This window comes from Chelmon rostratus, chromosome 6 (assembly GCF_017976325.1).
Source record: "Chelmon rostratus isolate fCheRos1 chromosome 6, fCheRos1.pri, whole genome shotgun sequence".
NCBI lineage: Eukaryota > Metazoa > Chordata > Actinopteri > Chaetodontiformes > Chaetodontidae > Chelmon > Chelmon rostratus.
Window position 1 is genome coordinate 7127491 of NC_055663.1, and position 24929 is coordinate 7152419.

The following is a 24929-nucleotide window of genomic DNA, read 5'->3' on the forward strand; positions in this document are numbered from 1 at the left end:
CACAACTATGAGCGAAAGGGCTTTACAATCTGCGCAGCATACGAGACGCTCCACCTCAGACTGTTCATTCAGATAAGGATTCATTGATTGGTGGATTGCACACATCCACATACAAATGCTGGTAAATGCAAATGCATTAACACACTTCCATGCATGCATAGCCCTGAGCACATACAGTATACACATTTAAAGAAGAGTCACTGTCTCTCCACTTTAAAGTTGCACTTGAAAACTTTGCACATTACTGATTCACAATGGCTAAGACGTACCTGTAAAGGCACTGGAGTTGTGTTTGTGTTTTGCCACAACACCTTCTTAATTAGTATGAATAGGATCATGTTCTCCATGGTTGCCCTACTTTGTGATATAGGATTTAAGTGCATTATAATATTAAATCCTGCCAAGTACAGCTTTAAAGATAAGAACCACAATGTGATAACAACATCCACCAACAATTAGCACAAAAAGTGATTAAATGATACTGACCTTCACCAAATCATTGCAGGAGAGTAAAGCTACAGAATACAATGGAAGCTATTACAGTGAGACCATTATCTGGAAACCATCATGTTCAAGTTTAGGAGAATTTTATGATGGTATGATGTAGGAATTATATTATATACATCACATATACTTATCCAGCAGTGTTCATACTTGTTCGTGCTGTTGTTGTCCATCGAGGTGGCAAACATCTTTGAAGCCATCGCTAAGCATTCTGGGAGTCCGTTGGAACATGCCACCTCTATGGCGATGAGTTGGTTGTGCCTTGGAATGAAGCCATAACAATTTAATTTTTATATAAAAAGTGCTCAGCTTTAAGATAAAATTGAACAAATGTAAAGCATTTTGAAGAAGACTGATGAATGCAATGCAATGAAAGAAAGATGAAAAATAGAGAAGTTTGCTGAGACAAGTTAACCATGGATCAATTAAAGCTGCATTAATTCATTCCTTACATCTTACCAGGCTTGCCAAGCTATTCATTTGAAAACAACAATGGCGCTCCTAGATGCTGCTATAACATCACTCATAACCGAATTGGAGAGTATTTATTCATTGAAAGAAGAGCAAAGAACAGCACTCAAGGCTCTTCTCTGTGGAAAAGATGTTTCTACTCTTCTCCCAACCGGCTTTGGCAGAAATCCTACTACATCATGTGGTTCATTGATCTGATTGGCTGATGTTAGCGGTGTGATAGATGGTGACAGACAGACGGTTCATCGAATCACCTGCCCAGTATTTTTTGAACACGAGGTATTGGCAGCGTGAGTCCGCACTGCACAGCCGTCACTACAATGTCTATAAGTGCTGTTGTGTCAGCCAACAATGCAAACTCGCACATCTGTTCTGCATTGGCGATCTTGGACTGGACTGTGAGTTTTAAAACTAAAGTGAAACCATGTGCAAATCTGTTGAGGGTGAACTGAGAAAAATTCTGTAAAAAAAATAAAATAAGATATCACTCCTGAGGGAACAGGAAGATATATCTTTCCTTACTGTAAGGAGTGGTCATCTGGGACTTCTGAATTGTTTGTGTAGTTGCTGAAGAAGTTGTACAGGCCCTTAACCTGTTCCCGGAGGTACACCTGCAGGAAGAGACCACTTTACAGAAGAGTTTCACGAAAACATGCGGCAATATAATATTTTTTACTGTACATCTGTTTATGTTCTGATGAGGGGTGAACATTAACACCAGCAGACAATCACATTTAGTCTTTTAAATCCGTCTTCTCCACCCACTACAGGTCAGTTCAGTTAGTTAAGAAAAAAAAGCAAGTTGCATTTTTCATTTTGAATATTACAAGTAAAAAAGGATATTTTAATGACACATGCCTGCATGGGTCCGTACACCTCGGAGCGGTCAAACATGAGGACGAAGTATTCGAGGTTCCTGACTGCTGTTTCCCAGGGAATGTACGCTGTCTCGCTCCGAAGGAAGCGGGTTGAATTCAGAGCCAGAGTAACGTCCACAAGTTTGGCCCTGAGGAAAACAGAGACTGGATTTACTAAGATCAGGGTGGCAAACAAACCACTGGCATGATCTCATTTCAGTCGTGCTTTTTCTATTTATTCATTGTGTGAAACACATTACGATTGCACAAGCACAACACCGAAAATTGGTTTGGAGAAGTCTGGATCAACTGAATCCAAATCATTACCTTTCTAACATAAAAGCATCATCAATAAGCTGCCATCGGTTCATCCGTGGGATCCGCTAAAAAAACAAGAACAAGATGATGGACAGCTGACATGTCAGTTCACAAAGATCCCAAATATGAAGACATTTGCAACTGCACTCATTCTGCCAACAGGAAAATCAACATGAGAGCAGGAAATGATGAACTGATTATTAGATTGGGTTTTTTAAGTTTTTAAAGTTGTATACAAACACCACAGTAAGCTTTGCCTCTCTATTGGCAGTTTCTTAGAGGTCTGTTTCAAGCTACCATATAATTCTGTGGTCAAATTCCTTTTTAGTTGTGTACCATGGCTCGAGGGAAGAAAAAGGTCTGCCACTATAATCCAGGTTATTTGATGGATTGTGATGAAATTTTGTACAGGCATTCTGGTTCCCCAGAGGACCAGAATGCTAAACTAAGTTATTTTTGACAAATCCCCACTGCCCACATTACCTACAGCTGTGTCAGGGAGTACCAAATGTTTGCTGCCACACAAGAAGGTGCAACGTCTAAATAATGCATTTTTTATCCCCATGAGTACACAGATAACAATGAATACTTGGCACCAAGTAGCGCTTATTGCTGTTTTAACACAGACTGTAAAACACGGATCTAGTCTCTGTAATGCCACCCATAGGTTCCTGTAGAGCAATGAGGTGGGCTGAATGAAGCCTGGTTGCTGAAACCTAGCCGCTAGCTGTCAATCAAAGTGGCCATGCCCATAATTATGGATAACAGTAAGCAATAATATAAATTAAATGAGTGAGCTACATAAAAAATCACCCCCCGTACAGCCGGCATTAATGGGAAATTAGCTATAGAGGCCAAAACTTTCTGCTGTAAAGTTGGCATTTTAATGTGGGAGTCTGTGGGGATTGACTCACTGTCGGCCAGCCTCAAGTGGCCATTTGAGGAACTGCAGTTTTTGGCACTTGCGCGTTGGCTTCATTTTTCAGCTCCTGAGGTTATGGCTTGTGTTTTACTTTCTAGTGACTGTGTGAACCAAATTCCTTGCTAAAATCACTACAAACCAAATGTTTGTTCACTGTTCAATTCTTAATAGTTGCATAAGACTAAATTAACAACCAGTGAAGTGTGATAACAACAAGTGATTTTCTGTTTGACGGTCCAGATTCAATAAATGAGCCAAAATTTAATTCAGTCTGCCAAAATTCAAGAACATCAGGGCTAAGCCTTCATGGGGCAACCTGTTCTAATTTTACGTTCTAGTAAGAAGTGGCTTGTTAAATTTTTTCAGGTGAATGTACAGTATATAGATGAAGGTTGGATTCTGCTCTGTTCTGTGATTTGCTAACTCACAGTTTGGGTAAATACTCACATGTGGGTTTCTTTCAAGCTGAGTCAGAAGGCGCTCCCAGTTCTCTGGGTCATAATTGACTCTGTAGTATCCCGTGCGGTTGATGTTTGCCAGGATCCACTCTCCATCCTTAGAAATTAATTCCTGTTTCTTTTCTTTATAGGAAATATTGGTCAAAGGTAAGTTACGGCTTACTTTGCTGACAGCAAAACACGAATCAATGGCACAGTATAAAGAAAAATGGAAAAACTACCATGGAGAAAAGGTAATCTGTTCACTGGACTGTCTCATCAATCTTTCAACTGAGTTTGTTCATGAGTTTATCTGTCTAGTCCTTTGCAATCTTGTTCAAACAGCAAAGGTATAAAGCAAAATTGATGGTTGTTTGGCTAACATGAAAACAAAGATGAGAAACAAGGTATTTATTCCAAAACCCTGTGTTGCATATTCTGTTACCTGTGCTGTTCGTCAAGAAGAAAGATGACTGAGATGCATTTGACATGACTGTGATTGGGACGTACCACAAAAGACTAAAACAGAAAGAGAAAAAAGAAAAAAAAATAACAGGTATAATAAATACAGGTTGTGATATGGCCAAGATGCTCATGATCCAGGAAATGACTGTTCCGTTTCTATACAATGAAGGATGAAGGGTCAAAACAACAATCTCCAAAGAGGCATAATTAGTAAAAGGTGACAAAGGCACAGTCATCTGTAAGTGGAGCAGATCATAACAGCTCTGAGGCCAGAGCTGTTATGATCTGGATATGTGGATAAGGTCTGGAAGCAACTTAAAACCATGTCAGGTTAAATTACTGTGCACCTAACCATGGCAGTGTTATGGAACACGTAGTTACAAAACATTGTTTCAAAACACTTCACATGGCCAGAGGCATAATCTACTGTCATTAGCTGCAGTGACTTCACGCAGGCCTGGCAGAGAAATACTTGGTTAACAAGGCGGTATTGATGCAATAACAATAACTGTATTTTACTAACTGAAACACACACAAGCCAGTGACTCCTTAATTATTTGATGACAAGTCCTTCTAGGTCATAGATCATACACGGACTGAATTCAACAACTTCATGAGTAACAAACTGTGGCAACAACAAGCATGTAAAGTTCAGCACTTTTTAGTGACCTCTAGAAGTACTTCACTTGTCATTTTGTGGATTTGCAACGTGCTTCCGTATTTGGTTGTGTTGTTTGTATTTGCATGCCGTCTGTGTATTTGCAGCATGTTTTTTTAATTTGTGTCTTGTCTATTTCCATGTGTTTTTACTTAAGATGCGGTGCGTTGAGCTCTCTTGGCCACTGTAGGATCCTCTCTAATTGTAGCCCAAATGGGTCGCAATGACAGTCACAATGACACGATTCCAATGAATACTGAATGAAGAAATCATGAATTTGGAACCAGCTTTTGACCAGAGGTTTCTCATTATACTGCATGTGCTCACATGTTCCACAGGAACAAAGGAAAGGTGAACCTGAACACAATCCTTCAGACTGGTGTCTCATGCAGACAACTATTGTTGATCTGTGTAATCAATAATGGGAAAACATTACATTTCATTATTTCATTATAGCATCATTTAACCTGCTTTTTTTTTTGATCATTTGACACACTATGACCATGTAAAGTCACTATGGCAATCATATTAGCACGTTCATCATACATGTAGCAACTCATTAGCATTCATTTGGAGTCATATTTCTGTCCACCTGATTAATGAAATCACTGATTAATGCAGCTTTCAGATAGTTATGATCATTATCATTACTGTATTTTGGTCTTTAACCAAACTGAAAACCCTGTGCACTGAAGCAATGTCCATTTAGAACATACCTAGATTCAGAAGAGGTATTGAACAGGAAGTGCTTCTGGTAGATTTCTCCATTGGTGGTGTTGATGGTGATGAGAGGATAGCCAATTTGACTGGTCCAGCTGTCCATCATCATGGCAACCTTAGTGTGACCATTATTCTCGTCTACGGCCTGCAAACATAACACAGGTCAGGTAATATTTTATTATATAAATATAATAATTTTATTGATGATTATTCAGATAATGGCATTAGTGTTGTCATAAGTATCATTACAAATAAGACAAGATTACAATCATTTCAAAAATTGACTTTACCTTTTGTATATATTCCCATAGATCATTCTGGTCAGTGTTTTTATACCTAAAGGCCGACAGGTACATCTAAAACAAGAAAACAGAGAAAAGAAGGGTTATTATCGACACACTGTCATCCTAAATTCAAAATAATTCTTTTCAGGAGGAAATATTGCATTGAAAATTGGTGATAGCTGGATGATAACATCCAAACACTGCGTATACAGTACACATGGTGCAAAGGATGTACACCAGTTCACACATTATTGCCGTGGATTTTTATACATTCAGAACCTTGCAGGGAAAGTACACTCTTCGTCTCTACGTATGGTTTATACATTTGGCCCCAGGTGTTGTAAGTCTGCAGGGTAGTGTTTCTCAATCCTGCACCTGCCCACCCGCCTGCTCACTTCGAGATTCTGACCACTCTCACCCGCAACAATATTATCCTTTAGTAATCTAACTCCTCCATTCCAATGGGAAAACTTGACGCCCTTACTGATTTTGCTTGAGACAGTGGACACAACAGGTGGACAAATATTGACGATTGTGAACCTGTTTGTGAACCTCATTGTCTTTTCCAGTTGTAACAGACATAAACCAGATGTTGGAATGTCAGACTTCAGAGCAGCAGTGACAGTGTTATTGTCAACAGATCAGATTTGCAAATATGACAGAAACTGTGCTTATTTATGTTCAAATAAACACATGCAACTGACTTTGTGACCATTCTAAACACACCTTTCCTATGAGACTTAAAATGTCTTCACCATGTAAATTCACATCACTGAAATCAAAGAGAGTCACTACATTGGGCGGTAAGCAAGTCACTACAATTTGTGCTATAGCACAATCATGGTAGCGGTAGTATGATTCACATTGTTCCATTTTTATGCCTACCCTAGATCCCACCCCAAAAGTGTTTTATAATCTCTGTTACTGATTCTGTTTTTTATATGCACTGACAACACTAAAATCACATGTCTCTGGCTGTTTCTGTAGCTTACGACCATTTAATATTGCTCACAGGTATTGAGAAGTTATATTGAACCTTGTTAAGTCTGACACATTACATATTACCAAGAAATTATACTGAGGGGTTAATTTGATGCTTTGATATCTTTTTCAAATATTGTGCCACTTTGATTTGCATATACATTATGGATTTCTGTTTCCATCATATATCTATCTATTATTTGTTACTTAAGGTGCCTGTAAACCTCTACTCCTCTACCTTTCAGGGGTTAATATTGTACTAACCTACAGTTTAGTGGAAATATTTAAAGATCTACTTCAAGACTCTGCTGTGGACATATTATTACCCATATTTACAGCACACACATTAAAGCACTAAACAGACATGCACAACAACGTGCAACATGCACACCAATACACTGCAGCAGCATCAAAGGTCTCCACGCTCGTCTTATTCTTGTTACCTCAGTGTTGGTTGGAAATTGAAGACTTTCTAGGTGAAAACTCAGAAAATATTTGGCCTCAAAGGCCTCTGAAGGCAACAAGCATAACAGAGCCTCCCAGTTTCCATGGACACAGATTCACCACAGGTCTTGATAAACTGAAATAAGCCTATTTCAGCCTTCCCAAGAACATCTTCCCATGGGTTTAACTTCACTGTGGGTATTATCTGTGTCAGGCACAGCCCAAAGCTGCCCTGGAAAACCTGAGCAATGTAAGCTCGTACATCTCATTTATACCAGAAATATCAAAACACAAGTAAGAGCACAAATGGTTCACTTGATTTGTCGCTATCCTGTTACTAATTTATATATTAATAGTGATTTGAACATCTACCCATTCATTTTGAGGAATGCTCTCATAGGGTCAGCCAGAACATTGTCCCCAAACACAGAACCCTGACAGATTTTCATCACCAAATTGCATAAAATATGCAGTTTCTTTATGATCCCGACGAATGTTGACACAGTAAGGCAACGGCAAGTAGTGAAAGAAATCTTAAGCTGGTCAAGTCATGACTGAAGCTACCTATGTGAACGGAGGTCATGTTGTATTCAGTCAGGTCAAACTATAAGAGGCCAGTCAGTCAGTCTGTTGAATCTAAGGCAAAGTTCAGCTTAATTTTTTGGGCTAGGTATGCTAGGAGACCGAGACAGCGCAGTTCTATCAGGACTCTGTCAGCCATCCCAGGGAAATGGTGGTTTGTACTATTAATGAGTATTAATACATTCTTTCTCATAAACCATTCCCCTTTTGTGTATCAGTTTATACTCTCACTCAGGAGGGTTACAACCCTTATTCCAAAAAAGTTGTGATGTTCAGTAAGACTAAAATAAAAAAAAGGTTACAAAATGTTCCTGAGTCCATGTCGTAACATCTGTTATACAACCATGTGTTCACAAAGTGGTGAACCTCACTCCATCCTCGCTTGTGAGCGACTGAGCCTTTCCAGGATCCTCCTTTCACACCCAATCATGATACTATCCCCTGTTACCAATCAACCTGTTTACCTGTGGAATGATCCAAACAGGTGAATTTGGAGTATCCACAACTTTCCCAGTCTGTTGTTGCTCCTGTCCCAACTTGTTTGAAATGGCATCAAATTCAGAATAAGCACATATTTACAAAAACCAAATAAGTTGATGAGGAAATATATTGTCTTGATATTGTTTTCAAATGAGTATATGTCCAAAATGATTAGCAAATTATTACATTCAGTTTTTTTCATGTTTTACACAGCACCACAACTTGTTTGGAATTGGGGTTGTAAATAAAACTGGATGGTCCATCCCCTGAAAAGTCAGCACTGTTAAGACAGCCTACTACTTGGCAATATTTTGTCTCAAAGCTCACCAAAATTGAACTTGACAAAAAAAAAAAAAAAAAAAAAACGTTGTGGGGATTTTCTTTGCCCTCATGAGCCCAGCAAACTCAAAATGAAATGAACTGATCTCTTTTGGACATTTCATTGTTTAAAATGCTGGTGTGACTGGACCTCACAGCAATTTTACACAAATTTCAACAAAAAATTAGCATTATAGCAATCATGAAGGTAGAATTTATAACACAACCGATGTTTTAGACACTAGCTGCTGTAGCTAGCTGTACCTAGCTACAAATAATGGAGTCTAAAACATAAAAACATAATCAGACGGTGAGCTGGATAAAAATCAAGAAAACAAACAGAAATACAAGCAAGTATTGCACCAAAGCTGGATGAAATATGTTCTTTGCAGGGTGAAAATCAACCCCAAAGCACTGTTGCTTGATTTGTGTTCAAAAATGCTCAGAATTCTCAGAACCAATCAATATACTACACTGGGCTCACCAAAGAGTCATAATACCACGTGTTCTGAAAAAGCTGTGGCTACATAACACTGTGTGTGCCAATATCTGAGCACCACTTATGGCCAGTCAAATCAGCTCCTTTTGATCCATCTGGAAAAAAAAAAGAAAATAAATAATGTGGCACTGACAATTTTGGAATGCGTGAGGAGATTCTCCAAAAGGAAAAGCGAAGTCCTTTATTTTGCTGGTTGAATTCAGTTGGCTTTTCTTTTTCTGTTGCATTCAATAAATCTTGGTTGAAGTCAACCATGGGCTTTATGAGATGTTGAAGGAGGCTTCTTTTTTTAATTTTTTATACCCCCAATTAAGGCATTAAATTAGAAAACTTTGCTGTGACAGCTTGATTCCCCACCCATGCTGTGAGTCATGTCATATGGTGAGGACTGAAATTATCAAAAGGATGCGTCTTGTCCAAAAACCCCAGCATCGCCAGGGCACTGCACATGGTCTGTCCTAGCATGAGGGCCCTTAGTCTTAAGTCTAAACTAAAGAACAATGACATAGATCAGCTCATTAATGATTTGAGGGCAACGGGGCTTCAGAAATCAGCTTTCCTCTTGAGTTTCAGGTCCAGACTGTGGTCCCCGCAAGAGGCATTTATGAGCAGCAAAACACAATTTCAGCACATCTGAATGAGGTTAAAAGTTATTGCTCACTTTGATCCCGTGGTGGAAAATCCTTTCTCCCACTGTGGCTGCCAACATTCTCAGCACAATTGCCCCCTACATAGTGAGCACAAAATGCATGTGTATGTTAATGTTCATAGAACACTGATATGGGTGACCTGCGAACAAGACAGAAACAAAATCTATATGTACATCTAGTGTAAAATCTAAACTCTGAGATATTGTTTCCATGACTGCGTGTGTGTCTGTGTTGCACACCATTGCTGTGGTCATGAGGCATGATGTGCATGCATTGCTGGACTCATTTGACTCTCTACCTTACTGTAGGTTATAGCATCAAACAACCGAAGGATCTCATGAGTCGTCCGGACTTTTTCCTGCGGAGGAATGAGGGGATGGGATGAGTCCAGAACATCCTCCTCAAACGCTGTATGGAGGTCGTTCATGACAAATATGTCTGTCTGAGGAAAACAAACAGAGACAAGACCACATGTGGCATGACTCAGGCTACAAGATGTGAAGATGTTTTTCCTTGTCTGTTTGCATCAAGCTTTCTGTTTGTGTGTATTTTTCAATGGCCATGATTGCTACAAGTTGTAAAGCTGTGAAACAGAAAAGAGAAAAAAAAAAATACCAAGCAGTTGTCAAGATGTTGGTCACTTCAGTGAAGATGAATGAAATGACAGAAATAAAAATACAATTCTTCAAAGCAGGATCCTGATTTGACAGAAGGATCCTGCCACTGTGGTGAATGTTTGGACTGAACTTACCAATTTAAATGTCGGCTCCACATGGTCCACTGCAAAGTAAGACATGTAGGTGGCAAAGCCCTCGTTCAGCCAAATTTCGTTCCACCATTTCATTGTCACCAGATTTCCAAACCACTGTCAACACAGCGAGAAGGTGCGAATGGTTGAGGCGACAGTGTCATGTAACGCTTTTATAACATGTTGCAGGATGTGCAGGATAAGGATCAGTGTCATTAAGTTCATGCTTTTATCCAAAATAGCTTAGAACTAGTGAGAACAGTGGGTGCCTTGATCCACAATTCAAAATTATCGCATGTAATTTGGTCGCTTTTATTAGAGGTAACACACAAAGAGTCTTTCTCCCGCTAACCTGGTGTGCCAGCTCATGTGCAACGAGAGTGACGACCACTTGCTTTTGCAACGGTGAGGACACTCCTTCCTCATAAAGCAGGACTGACTCCTGGTATGTGATCAGTCCCCAGTTTTCCATTGCTGCGGGATTTAAGTGTGGTAGTGCAATTTGATCTGGAGGAATCAAACAGATATGGACAAAATGATTAAATTATGCACATGAAATTGCTTTGCTCCCCACATATGGATTGGGTGAAACATTTCTCAAATGGGTTATATTAGTATATGCAAACCCAAAAATCAATCATTGATGAAATTACACATATCTAGATTTTATAACCTGTTGACATCACTTCCACAACAACATCAGGTAGAATAAATGCTTGGAGGACACCCAAGAAAATATGACTGAGTAGATCTGGGAAATGTCCTGTTTAGAGGCACAAAAACAGTCAGTTCATACAAGGTTAAAATTACTTCAGTGTAAGTGGCAGATGAGAACGTATATAACCTCTGTTAAACTTTATCATATCTCCCCTAACATTCCAGATACATGTGTTAATTTCCTGAATGAGAAACAAGCTGTGTTTCATCAGGGAGTGCTCAAAGATACAGACATTTTAGGAAAATGTTAAATGTTACTATCACTGATATTAAAAGAAAAAGAAAACAAACATTCTATTGAATGCAAAATTATGTGTACTTGGCGTGTACCCCGAGGACTTTTTAAGGACACAAAAGAAAGAAAGAAAGAAGGAAAGAAACTTTGGACTTCTGCAAGCCAGAGGAATCATTGCACTATGTTGGATCATATCACTGTGAGTGTGGAGAGGGGAGTTGGGAGACATGTCGTGGGTTAGAGAAACTGATGTATTTGGAACTCATTTATATCCTTCCTGGAAAATTAAACACATATTATACACTGAAAAGAAAATGCATAGTCAGTTAGCAAATGGGAATGTAGATTCCGCCTTTTATTTTAATTATTAATTAAATTATTCCTAACTAATTTATTTTATTATTTAATTTCTTTATTCTTTTTATTCACTAAATTCTTCTTGATGTTATTATCATTATTTTCCTTTTTATTTTATTCTATTTGAAAAGTGTGTGTTGATTGAAATGTAGCATGAATGTGTGTATGGAGCAGCACATGTTTGCATATTAATGTGTGTTTCTTTTGGTTTGTTTCTCAACACAAATCCAGAGGGTTTTCCTCAGAAGATCAGAGCTGCTCTGGAGGTGGGACTGATCTTACTGGCAGAATCTGAGGTAATTAAGCCGAGCACTGTTATGGACCAACTAAAAAACACTGTTATTTTGTGTGTTACTGAAGTATTAAAACCTGAGTGTGTCCCAATTGCACAGGCTAATTAAAACAGTATTTTGAATGTAGCATGTATGTTAGAATGACAAAATAAAAAAAACAGCGACGCAATTCCTAAATACAAAAAAAAAAGACCTTCTTTTAGTGCCAAAGAAAATAACATAAAATAATGGACTACTAAGTGAGCACCACCCTATTCTCCAAAACATATGCAGGATAAGCTTCTGAGTTGCTTCCCAATCGCAAGTGACACCCCTCATATGTGTCACCTTTATGGAAACATTTCTCGAGGTGCCCCTGATGCAGACCCTTGTAGACCTGGGAGGGACTGTGCATTTCCCACGTCCTTGTAACTTCTGATGGGGGTGGACACCTCAACTTTCTGATGATGAGCTGCACTCAGTTTGTTTAGTTTGGAATATGGTGGACATTTCTTTTATACAGCACTTTGAAATCACAAGGACTTCACATTCTCAGTTACTGATCTTGGACTACGTAAAGTAAACTCCAGGAACATACAACAGGAACAGAGGGAACATTTACTCAAGAGACATAGTTGAGTAAAAAAAGCTAATGTTAGTGGGTCAGTAGCTAGTAAGTAAGTAATTTGCGAAGTTTGTATTGAGTGTAAAACTACAGGAATCACGTCTGTAAGTACAAAATGTTACAATGTTTTAAAATTGTCCCTAAATTGCAAACCAGTATGCTGTCAAATTATTAGCATTTAGGCTATAATAATACAGTTGTATGAAAAAGTTTGGGCACCCCTCTGAGGCTGCATAATAATTTACTTTATCTTCACAGGAAATGATAAAAGTGGCATGCCATTCATTTCCTAATCAAAGCCGAGTACTGGGGTGTTTTTGAGACAAAAACCTTAAGTGTGGCGATATTCAATTGTATGTAATTAAATCAGAGGTTAGAAATAGGCTGTGCAAAAATTTGGGCACCCTTGTCATTTCACTGATTTGAATACCTGTAACTACTTATTGGAATACAAAATTGGTCTGATGAGCTCATTCAGCATTGAACTCCACACACAGGTGTATCCAATCATGAGAAAAGGTATTTAAGGTGGCCAATTTCAACATGTTCTTCTCTTTGACTCTCCTCTGAAGAGTGGCGACATGGGGGCTTCAAAACAACTCTCAAATGACCTGAAAACAAAGATTACTCAGCATTATGATTTAGGGGAAGGCTACAAAAAGCTATCTCAGAGATTTCAGCTGTCAGTTTCCACTGTGAGGTACACAGTGAGGAAATGGAAGGCTACAGGCACAGTTCTTGTTCAGGCCAGAAGTGACAGGCCACGAAAAATATCAGAGAGGCAAAGGCGAAGAACGGTGAGAATGGTTAAAAACAACCCACAGACCACCTCCAAAGAACTATAAGATCATCTTGCATCAGATGGTGTGGATGTGCATCGTTCAACAATTCAGCGCACTTTGCACAAGGAAAAGCTGTACGGGAGAGCGATGCGGAAGAAGCCTTTTCTGAGCACACGCCACAAACAGAGTCGCTTGAGGTATGCAGAAGCACATTTGGACAAGCCAGCTTCATTTTGGAATAAGGTGCTGTAGAGTGATGAAACAAAGATTCAGTTATTTGGGCATAACAAGCGCCGTTATGGATGGCGGCAGAAGAACACAGCATTCAAAGAAAAAAACTTGCTACCCACAGTAAAATTTGGTGGAGGTTCCATCATGCTGGGGGGCTGCGTTGCGAGTGCTGGTACTGGGAATCTTGTTAAAGTTGAGGGTCGCCTGGTCACACACTGCTTGAAAACTTCTCAGGCATTCATGCAGGGGAACAAATACAATGTTCTGGAATGGCCATCCCAGTCCCCAGACTTGAATATCATTGAAAATCTGTGGGATGATTTGAAGCCGGCTGTCCATGCTCGGAAACCATCGAACCTGACTGAACTAGAGATGTTTTGTAAAGAAGAATGGTCCAAAATACCTTCATCTAGAATCCAGACACTTATTACAGGCTATAGGAAGCATCTGGTGGCTGTTATTCTTTCAAAAGGGGGCTCAACTAAATATTGATGATATTTTTCTGTTGGGGTGCCCAAATTTATGCACATGTCTAATTTTGTTTTGATTCATATTGCACATTTACTAGTAATCCAATAAACCTCATTTCACCACTGAAATATTATTGTGTCCATCAGTTATTTGATGGATCAAAATGAAGTTGCTGATACAAACACCTGATGATTTATAAATGAAAATGACGGAAATTGTCAGGGGTGCCCGAACTTTTTCATACAACTGTATAAAATGTGTGGTCTAGCCATACTTAGCCTATCAAGCTAGCTATGGTAAGCTACTTAGCTAGCAAGAAAACATTTTTTTTGAAAGTGACAATGACTTATTTTATCTGTCAACACATCAATCATGTCTAGACAAGGTCTTACCCAGCTTTTTCAGTTGGTAATCAATTCCAAAATAACTCTCGTAGAATTTGAGGATGTCTCCCGTGATGTTGGCTGCGTACTGAGTGTGTCCTGCTGCGGTGACATCAGGACGGGCAAACGTCTGTACGGGCAGAACAAGGTCAGACGAAGAACACAGGATATATATTTTTGTATATACTTCTAAATTTTCTCATCTTAAGCTTAATCAAACACAGGGAAGTGACATGCGGAAGGTTGAACACGGCAAAAAAAGAACAGGTTGGGTGACATGAAGGCGATTTGGTTCTTGGATAAAGTTATTGTCCGTGGTGTTAAACAGTATTTTTAAAACCATGCCAAAACCACTGGAAGAACTCATTTTTACCAGTTAACGTAAACTTGCAGAGTACACGTACTTGAATGTCCACACGCTCGTGGAGGGAGGGCGTCGATGTGAACTCTGAAACCGTGAAGGCAAACAAGTACGTTGACATCTTCGGCGTCGGATGAAAAGTGGTGTATTGCCAGTCATCGTCTATAATAAAGGAGCCTGAGCGAGTGGAGACAAAGCAGAGCTGTAGAAGGAAGGACATGCCTTATTCTGTTATTACTGTTTGTCTTTTATTGCTACGCCAAAGACCAGATGAATGCATACGCCTGACAGTACATTTCAAAGAGGCAGGAGCCACAGTGTGGTTTGTTTTTCACCTGATTTCTCCTCATTTCCTAGAGCTATTGTGTCTCGCCTGTGGATGATGGTGACATTAAACACAGCCTTCATTTCTGGCTCTTCGAAACAAGGAAACACTCTACTGGCATCTGTTGGCTCCATATTGGTAGCAGCAAGGTATCTATGAATATAGATAAAGACAGTCAGCCTTTTGTTATCAGGTGCACTGAAGCAACATTGGCAAAAATATGTAGGAATTACAAAATGACTTCAGTGAATAACCAGTGTGCCTTTGTGTGTTTGAAGTGCTGGTGGAAACAGTGGTCATTTTGTTGCCATAAAGTCTGTAACACCAGCAGGAAGCCAGATGGGAGATTTCATACTTGGGACAGACAATTGAAAACAAAATCCTGCCCAAGACCACCGAGCAACATCTTAGTGACCAGCAGGTCCTGCCATTCTGCGGCCCATCAATTCAAATGGATGTGAAAACAGCAAGGAGGAGACATGCATGAGTGGAGGATGCAGGGATAGCCAGTTTCCTGCAGATCTAACGCATGTGAATAACGTGACAAACTGGGTGTGTGTCGACCCACGCCAGCACACCAAGTGACACTTAGCCTCCACTCGGTGATTTCACACTGTGCTTGGCTTCTTTTGACCCTGTGAGCCTGTCATGATAAAGAGATCAGTTACAGCAATTAGACAAGACAACAGCCCAAACCGTGACACTGTGTGATTCCTGACTCCTAAACAACAGCCCACTCTGTTTTTTAAGCCCACAAAGATATCTGAAGCACATGATTTCATATTAAAGACTTACTGGCGCCGATCCAGATGTGTTTGTGCGTTGATTGGTTGGTCTGGCTCTGTTCTGTTTTAGTGTCTCAAAAATCCAACTTGTGTGCTAAGTTTGTTTTCTCAAAACACAGAAGGACTCATTACCTCATAAACAGTGGTGTTGTCTCTATGAAATGATTGGACTCAGAGCTGGATGTGTGACCTTGCAGCTTCAGGGTGTAAGCATATGGTAGCTGCTTGTCCAACCACAGTGTCTAAATGTGTTGATTTCTACACGCGTTGAATACAGATTAAGACTTGTGGCTGTGGAGGCTTTAAATACACTGTCATGAAAGTAATGCAACAGGTAATATAACTGTTTACTTATGCTGATGAATAATTAAAGAAATGGAATTACCTTATCAATCAAAAATACCAAACACTGCTGATTGCAAAGTAAAAATGCTGGACTGGAGGTTCGTTGATTGATCGAAGTCTGACAAGTACAGCTGGATAAAGATCATTTCCAACTTTTGTGATGTCAGACGAGAATGCTTGATGCTGTTTTAATGATTTGCAGTCAACACGTTCTGTCAGTTTCAGTGACGCTGTCTCAGTTGGACTCCACCGCTACAAGTGGATTCATCTCCATAATAGTTTGAGCCACTTCACCTCATTTTCTTGAAGTCATCAACCGTAAAATTGGAGAATTTTCTAATGGTTTATAGGGGAAATCCTGTCAGGACTGTTTCACTTTTCATCAAACATGCCTTCAGAACACTTTCACAGACGCTACAATCACACACTCTAAACACAGAAACGTATGACTTACATTGCTTTTTTCACTTACCTCTTTGTGTTTGTATCACCTTCATAAGCTGGTTTACCTTCATGGTATGTGCTTACAAACAGCCCATCGAGCTGTGATAGTTCTCCCTTAAAAGCCAGAAACAAACTGTAGTTTCCCCCTGCCTCCAAAGTCTCATTCAACTGAATCTCGAGGAGGTTACGTTGGTCTTCGCGGTGTTTCATTTCTGCAACGCCTATCATCTCATTGTGTTTCGTGTTCGTCACCACTGGATCAAAAACTGTCAGGTCCTTGCTGTTGAGGTAGATGGTTTTAGTGGTCTCGACACAGTGGAAGTTAACAGTAGAGTTCCCGGTGAAGACTTTTGTCTGGTTGGGACTGGTGTCATTCCCCATCTCAATGATTCGGGTGTAGAGGTGAGGCTGCAGGAAGATCTTGTAGCTGTGAGGAACGAGATTCTTCGGCAGTCTCGTGACAGGTGGTGGTCCCGGGGTGGCGGACGTGACGGTTGGCGTCGGGTCCGTGGTAGAGATCTCAGTCGTGTACAGAATGATCATGGTGACAATGCCGGCGATGGCAGAGACGGTCAGGATGGCAAAGGCAGAGGCGACGGCCTTGGATGTGAAGCACACTTTGGGCATGTTGGCTGCTTCCTGTGGTCAACCCTGAAGGTCCCGCTGCTTGACTGGTGGACTCAGAGGAGTCCCTGAGCTTGTATGCCTCTGGTCTGCAATCACTGATCTGTTCGCATGAAAGTAACCTCCCTCCCATAAACAGGGCTTGGCCTTAGCAATTAAGGGTCTGTACTTAGATTAAGCATTAACTTGGGCATCACCATAGGAGCAAAAAGTTAAAGTGTGAAGGGGGTGATGTTCATTGGCCTTATTGCATAAATAAATAATCAGATTGTGCTCTCAAACATCTGGAGGTGGTTACTGTGGTCTTACCACTAATGCGGGTGTTAGGGAAACCTCAAGGAACACTTTATCCTCACGCTGCACCGACCCATCACACACACACACTCCCTCACATTTCCTTTCTATGAACAAAGCATGCACTGCCCAAACCAACATAATCACATGCCTCAGTAGACACAAGAGCTGCTGGTGAGGAAAATCCGTCGGGAGAACATCAGCGTCATCACTTCAGATTGTGGGCGAAGGCGTCCAGAGTAACAAGTTGCAGTGACATTTCCTCCAACTACAGCCATCCACGGCCAGGTAAAACCTCAGCGCAGGGGGTCAGATGACGGCTTCCAAAGATACATGTCAGCACCGATCCTGCGCGATTGACAAACTCCGGACAAATGAGAAGCATATGAGGGGAGGAGTGCTGAGTGGGCTGGATAAGAGTGGAGAAAAAACGAGCAGCAGAGTACAGAACAGTGATTTGGGAAATCACTGAATTGCCTGGAAAGCCCCAACCTCGGGGAATCGTGACCACCATGACCACAACACACACACACGCACGCACTCACATTCCTCACCTCAGGAGAGGAAACACCAGGAGACAAATAGGCAAAATGGGAACAGTGAAGGGCAAGAAGGCCTGAGCTGGGTGCGGCGGTGGTTATTTGTACTGAGAACAGATGTTCCTGTTGCAGTGTCAAGGAGATCAAACCGACCCGACCGTATTGTAACACTGTGATGACGCAAGAGTGAAGGCAAATCATCATCGCAGAGAGATCGCAGCCAGGTGGACGGGAGGCCAAGCGAGGCCGCATTCCTGTTTCACATTATACGCGATGTCTGGTTAATGAGCCGTTAGGGACACAGCGATGTTTATGACACTTGTTGGAGCACTTTTTGGTTTTGTGCATTTGCAAAAAAAACTTTAAAGTAAATTCCATCCATTAGTCACGGAGTTAACAAGTGTAAAAGAGCAAATAAAAACTCCAGAAACAATTCCCTGGTGCTCTCTTAAAACAATGTTCCATTGGGCAAAAACTCAATCATTTTATTATGTGAAAAAAAGTGGTCATAGACCAGATGTTACAACATCTGTCCAAATGTCAGGGCCCGCATGTGTTGCTTTCAGGGAGGAGTTATTCCTGAGAAAGCAGGAGGTAAGTTCTGTGATCGGAAGAGTCATCCGTTAAATTATTCATGTTTCTCTGTAAAACTTCAAGCGGATGCCTGTGCACACAGCAGGGACAGTGTTAAACACACACAGACACACAAGCCTACAAACGACACTTAAGACCGAGTAGAATTCTTTATGAAGAACACTGTAAAATATTCTACACTCATAAGTTTCATCATATCATCCAAATCTCACACATACATTGATATATTCTGCAGAGCATAAATATCCTCAAGCACACATCTGCCACGCGTACAACACATGAGCACGAGTACTGGGCTGAAGTGGTGTGACACTGGAGCACTTGTAAACAAAATGTTTATGGAGTAAGACTTTGGGGAGAGAAATCGTGATGGCTAAAGCTTTGAGGATAGGGACCTCTGCTGATCAGCAGAATAACTGCAAAAAGCACTGATTCCATTCCTCAGCTGTCAGAAGCCAGCTGTTGAGGCTCGCGGTAAAAAGGAATGAAAATAAAACTTCACATACAGGTGAAATTATGGAACCCGCGATCACAAACTGACTCTTTTTCCACATAGGAAGCAGCTGGAATTTGGTCACTTGCTTGCTACAGTGATTTGAGCAACAATAACCTGCCATGGCAGCAATGGAAATGTGCAAAAAGTTTCTGAATATCATGAGTTGAGGAAATCTTTCATTTAAAGACAAACACATTAAACCCAAAACCACATTCCAAAAAAGTTGTGATGCTGTGCAAAACATAAATAAGACAGTATGTGATAATTTGCTAATCCTTTTAGACATATACTCAATTGAAAACAGTTCAAAGACTTAATATTTTACATCATGTATGCTTATTATGAATTTGATGCAGCAACATGTTTCAAACAAGTTGCGACAGGAGCAACAAAAGACTGGGAAAGATGTGGAACGCTCCAAAAACACCTGTTTGGATCATTCCACAGGTAAACAGGTTGATTGGTAACAGGTGATAGTATCATGATTGGGCATGAAAGGAGCATCCTGGAAAGACTCAGTTGTTCTCCAGCAAGGATGGAGCGAGGTTCACCACTTTGTGAACACATGATTGTATAATTGATGTTACTGCATGGGCTCAGGAACACTTTGTATAACTGTTAATGGTTAACACAATTCGCCTGCAAATGATTACACTCTGTTTTTAGCTACATTTTGCACAGCGCCCAACTTCACAACGGAATCAGGGTTGTGACAAATTGTTACATTATCTCTCTCTCTCTGCTTTAGAAGAAACACACACAATGAAAAACACTTCATACACATTAACAATAAAACAACAGGAGCACTCCAGAAAAGAAAAGTTGGGCACACTCTGGTCCAGCACTGAAATGAACCCCCCTTCATCTGTGCTGCATTCCTGACAGGCTGAGATTAGCGCTGCACCACCTTAATACTGCCAATCTGATGTTGCCTAGTATTTAGCAGCCAAGTCAGAGTGGCTATACAGAACCAGCTTGGCTTTTTATTTAAAAGGAGACTGTCTACAGGACTTGGTCCTACTGACCCAGGGTCACTACCCATGACTACTGAGAAGCTTTTTGGTCCTGCACCATGTCTTCACTTGCCACAGATCAGATTACTAAAATATCAGTCGTTCGAATGTGTTTAGACTACAATTAATTAACGTATTCTATGAGCATATGATCAGTTTAAATTCAATCTGAAATCTGTACTGCGTGTGCACAGTAGACCTTGTCTGCCATTTGGCTCATCAAGGGCTCAATTTCTCTACAGTCCAGCCCATCAAAGTCTTATCAAACAGCAACAGTAGACGACTGTTTCTGAGGATGAATCAACTGAATTCAACCAATAACCAAAATAATAACAATAGTTACATTTACAGTACAGTTAGTGTCAGTTTTCTACAGCTGACAAAGCAATATTCTGGGCAATGTGATACAGAGAATAAAGGTTAAATATTTTGAGAACTATAATATTTCGAGCCAACATCATAATATTTAAAGATTTTAACTTGAAATAGGGTGACTTTTTCCCTCTCTCATAACAAAAGACGTTTCTTAAAATACAACCAGGATTTTGTTCTTGACATGTTGGAGCTTCTTCTCATTCTTTTTCTCATTTCCAAGGTGCAATTTTTTTTCCTGAACAGTGGCCCCTGTACTCCTCATAGGTTTCTATTTCAACAGGCTAAGTAGGCATTACACTTTGTGATCTAGTCTTCTTTTGATGGGCCGTGCACACTTGGCTCAGGTACAGCTGTGTGTTCATTTTTTCCAGCGCAGAGCTCTAGTGGAAATTAATTGAAGCCAGCACAACACAGTGCAATCAGCACAAAGCACTGCTGCTTACAGAAGATAATGGACAAACAAAGTAAAACAGTCCTAGTTGGTTGATAATAAAACAGTGTATCATTGTGTTGGGAAAGTGTTTCCAACTGTAACTGCAGTTCCTTGTTAAAGAATTGGAAACAACTTGCAGTCCTTTGATTTTACTTCAAGTCCTAGTTTTTTCTGCAAATATGTGCAACTGTAAGTCCCTCTGAGTACATTCATTCATATGGGGACAAATAAGGTGGGTGTAAAAGCAACATGTTGCTTTCTACCAGTCAATGACGAGCTACTGAACGTGCTTGAATGTCACACAGTTGGCTACCACAACCAGCTGTCTAGATGCTGAACACAGTAACAGGACTGTTCGAGGATGGCAGACAGCTCCCCATAGCTCTCCTCTCTCCACGTGGGGAGTAGCCTCTCATTGTTGAGAGCCTGGAGCTTCGGCGTCCCCTCCCGGAGGACTTGGTACAGGCAGGGCCACCGCCTCTGGATCCTCAGCCTGGTCCTTCGGTCCAGTGTAATGCTGCGGACGATCTTCTTGGCTTGAAGCTCGCGCAGGGCAGGAAGTTTCAGGCAGGAGAAGACCAAGCCTCGGCTGGGCGACACGTCCAGGAACTCCAGTGATTGAGACTCCAGAGTGTATGAGATGCCCAGGTTCCTCATTGGCACCAGGATGTGTAAAGTCAGAGACTTCAGGTTAGGCAGGGATTTGGTTAGGGTCTGCAGAGTCGATGGAGTCACTCCTTTAAAGACCCAGAAATATTTAAGCTCGAGGACTCTGAGCTGCTGGAACTGGGTGAGCAGCGACACAGAGACATCCGACCAGTCGAAGTGTAGCCGCATTTTAGAGATGCGTGGGCAGCTGTGGGTGAGTTTGGTCAGCAGCTCCTGGAAACTGGTCAGCTGTTAAATCAAAGCGAGAAATATATTAAACTGTATTCTATGTGGTCTTCAAAACATCTTCAAAAGTCTTACATTTAATTTTGGTGAACACTGCAGAAACTCTGTTCACGATGTGGTGAAGTTCAAACTGGACAAATTAAGGCCAAAAAAGTTAGCATACAGTGGAATCAACATCTATCTGACAGCGTGTCAGTGACATTAAAAGCCCCACAAATACTGTATTGCTTAAATATATTAAAACCACAACTGATGTCTATTCCCAGTTAAATCTTTTTGTCTATAAAATGTCACAATAATATACAATACTTACTTTCTGTTAATAAAATATTGAATTATTTTCCTTCAGCATTACATCATACTACATTGTTCAGGTGTTGCTTTTATTTTGTTCACTCCTGTTGCATATTCAGTACATTGACCGTAGGATGATCAGGTAAAATACTGCAAGCCTTATAAATGCACCAGGCTGATTGAGGTAAAAATACTTCTATTTTGTCAGGTTTATTTACAATAAGAGTGAATCTGCAGATTCTCATTCTTTGCCTGTATTATATCAGTCCTGATCCTTTCTTCACACAAGAAGTGACGAGCTAATCTTTACAGAAGGACATTAAAACACACATTGGTATCAGGGTGGTTTATGCTTGTGCAGTTTAGTGAGGTCAACAAAGTTGAGTTAATGCCTGTTGCAATCAGGAGATGTGACTCTGCCTGGTGCAGCTTTCCTTTTGAATAACATCAATAAGAACAAGTTTACCTGGTCCATCTTGGTAATGCTGTCCTGGTGCGAACTGGAGCTGGAGTGAACCCTGAGGTCCAGCGGCTCAAGCAGAGTAAAGGTCCAGTTAAGGTCCAGGTGGCTGAGGTCCCTGCAATGGACATTATCCAGCAGATGACTCAGAAGCTCGCCCCACTTGTTGCAGTGATCCCCCAGGTCGAAGCTGGCCTTCAGTGTGAGCAGGCTGGCTCTGCGTGAGATGAGGTGGTGGGTGTAATGGTGGACCCAGGATTTCCACCTCTCGAACTCACGATTTGAAACAAGCAGCCCCTCCTGACCCAGGTGGAAGACGCCGCGACGGGAATAGTCTGCCACCCGCCACAGCTTCCAGGAGCGGACGATGCAGCTCCAGCTCAAGCAAACCAAAGCACAGCTGCATTTATCCACCTCATTCAGAAAGGAAAAGATGTGCAGCTGGCACTCCACCGGCAGAAAGTTGAAAGGAAAGTAGTCGTCCACTGTTTTCCGCCGGCTGCTTACAGGGACCAGGTGTCTTTTTCGTGGTGACATGATGACAGATGAGGAAATAATACTGGTGGCCATTGGTGGAGGTCAGAGTCTCCAGCGGGCTGTCTTGTGGTCTGGCTTTGTCATAAATACCTGTGGCCTGGTTAAGTATGAAATAAAGAAAGGAAACAAAAGAAAGACAAAAATTAAAATGGTGACTTTTTTCAGACAGAAAGAAATAACACCTAATCTGGTTGACTAGGTGGCCTGTTGTACCGCAGGCAATGCAACATGCCAGAGGGCAGTGGAAGGATAATATCACATAAAGTTTGGTCCACACACACAGCTTGCTTACTGTTTAGGAAAACCAATGAACTAACCTTAAAGAGGCTAATCACAGAAGTGCAGTTACATTAAGATGTAAAATATGGAACTTGTCCGAACACAAATATGTTGATTTATTTGGCTACATCTTAAACTCTTGCACCAAACTGAGGACTGGACTGCGGTTCAGCTTGAACTTCAAACTTTATGAACTCAACTTGGTGTCAAATAGGTCCAGCTCAGAGGTTTCCATCTCAGGTGCACCATCGCAAACCTGGGTTGGGGGCTGCAGGTGCAGTTATAGCAAATGTAAATTCTTTACTCGGAGGTTTCCCCCTTAAATTCGTGAGTGCAAAGGTCAAAGTTTTGGTCGTTGTCCCAGTTTTCACAATTAACAGGGAAGTTGGCAAACGAGCCAGTTTCCACAGCGGTTGATGCAACATTAATAGTTATTTCTTGTTACCAATAAGCACGTAACGTGATTGACATGTGATCACCTTTGTCGCGGTATTGAATTCCAATTCAGTGACGTGAAACGTCGGTTTGTAACGTGACTCGAGGTCTTTAGCTTTTGCTCTCCTTTCAGCTTCGTGTCAAATCAACAGGGGCACATTCAACGACTTCAAGCTTCTACACATAAAGACTTCAGTGAGGACTGTGTGACTGTATGGCACCATTATTGAGACAAAAGTGGTGTCTTTACCTTTTAGTCGAACAGGGTCCCTCCCGGCCTCCCTTTGAAAGCTAACCTACACTTATTAGAAGTTAGCATACAGGAGACAAAGGAGTTTCAAATTAAACCTAATTACTGCGCACTGTTGATGATTTTATTGAATAAGCTTTATATAATACATTATTACTAACTGTAAAGCAACGTATACAGATCCCTAAATTAAAAAACTGTCCGGTATTCAGTCACTAGGCCAGCTAGTTTGCTGCACAGCAGCTGAGTGCTGTTGTTTTTGTTGTGGCTCCTTGGTAATGACGTCATCAAAATGCGTTGGGCTGCTCGGTTTACATCGCGGCGTTGCACCGTCGGGCGGAGGTTAATGTTTGAAACGACAGGATTGAGAGGAATCATTGTTCTTATGTCAGTGCCAACAGCTTTACACAATTTCAGAATTGAATGATTTGTGAATTATTAAACACAAAATACCAAAGAGGCGAAGACAATAGTCAGTGTTGAATGTAGTGTTTGTAGATCTTAAGCAGATTTAGATATAAAAGCGTCCACAGGAACTGTATCTTGGTCACACGCCATCACTCTGTACAATAGCCCTATAACACTAAAAATACAGTGTATCTACAAAGTATAAACTAAGTATTTCATAGTTCGAGTAGTGCACAGTGTTTTTACCATGTACTTATCATTGTCAAATATAAACCTAAGCATGCTCTATATACTGTATGAAAACATATAATATGTGCATAGACTGTCATTGTT

General features: G+C 40.8%; 2 protein-coding genes across 2 annotated transcripts in view; both read right to left on the bottom strand.

Annotated features, from left to right (window-relative positions):
• The window catches only part of anpepa (alanyl (membrane) aminopeptidase a), a 23993-nt gene extending 6083 nt beyond the window's left edge, over positions 1 to 17910 (bottom strand). The window contains exons 1-16 of the mRNA XM_041939890.1: positions 16700 to 17910; positions 15108 to 15250; positions 14816 to 14949; positions 14421 to 14541; positions 10691 to 10845; positions 10342 to 10455; positions 9889 to 10032; positions 9602 to 9667; positions 5643 to 5708; positions 5349 to 5497; positions 3955 to 4028; positions 3520 to 3653; positions 2160 to 2215; positions 1834 to 1981; positions 1498 to 1586; positions 655 to 765 (exon numbers count right to left, since the gene is read on the bottom strand). Of these exons, the coding sequence (XP_041795824.1) occupies positions 655 to 765; positions 1498 to 1586; positions 1834 to 1981; positions 2160 to 2215; positions 3520 to 3653; positions 3955 to 4028; positions 5349 to 5497; positions 5643 to 5708; positions 9602 to 9667; positions 9889 to 10032; positions 10342 to 10455; positions 10691 to 10845; positions 14421 to 14541; positions 14816 to 14949; positions 15108 to 15250; positions 16700 to 17298 (2303 nt within the window). The 5' untranslated portion in view covers positions 17299 to 17910. The remainder of the gene's footprint in view (positions 1 to 654; positions 766 to 1497; positions 1587 to 1833; positions 1982 to 2159; positions 2216 to 3519; positions 3654 to 3954; positions 4029 to 5348; positions 5498 to 5642; positions 5709 to 9601; positions 9668 to 9888; positions 10033 to 10341; positions 10456 to 10690; positions 10846 to 14420; positions 14542 to 14815; positions 14950 to 15107; positions 15251 to 16699) is intronic.
• Positions 17911 to 19710: 1800 nt separating this feature from the next.
• Positions 19711 to 24444, bottom strand: si:dkey-12e7.1 (uncharacterized protein LOC557553 homolog). The gene is made up of 3 exons (XM_041939524.1): positions 24189 to 24444; positions 22694 to 23321; positions 19711 to 21936 (listed from the first exon to the last, which is right to left on the bottom strand). Exons 2-3 carry the CDS (start codon positions 23255 to 23257, stop codon positions 21349 to 21351), a joined length of 1152 nt encoding a protein of 383 aa, XP_041795458.1. The 5' UTR covers positions 23258 to 23321; positions 24189 to 24444; the 3' UTR covers positions 19711 to 21348.
• Between the last annotated feature and the right edge of the window lie 485 nt (positions 24445 to 24929).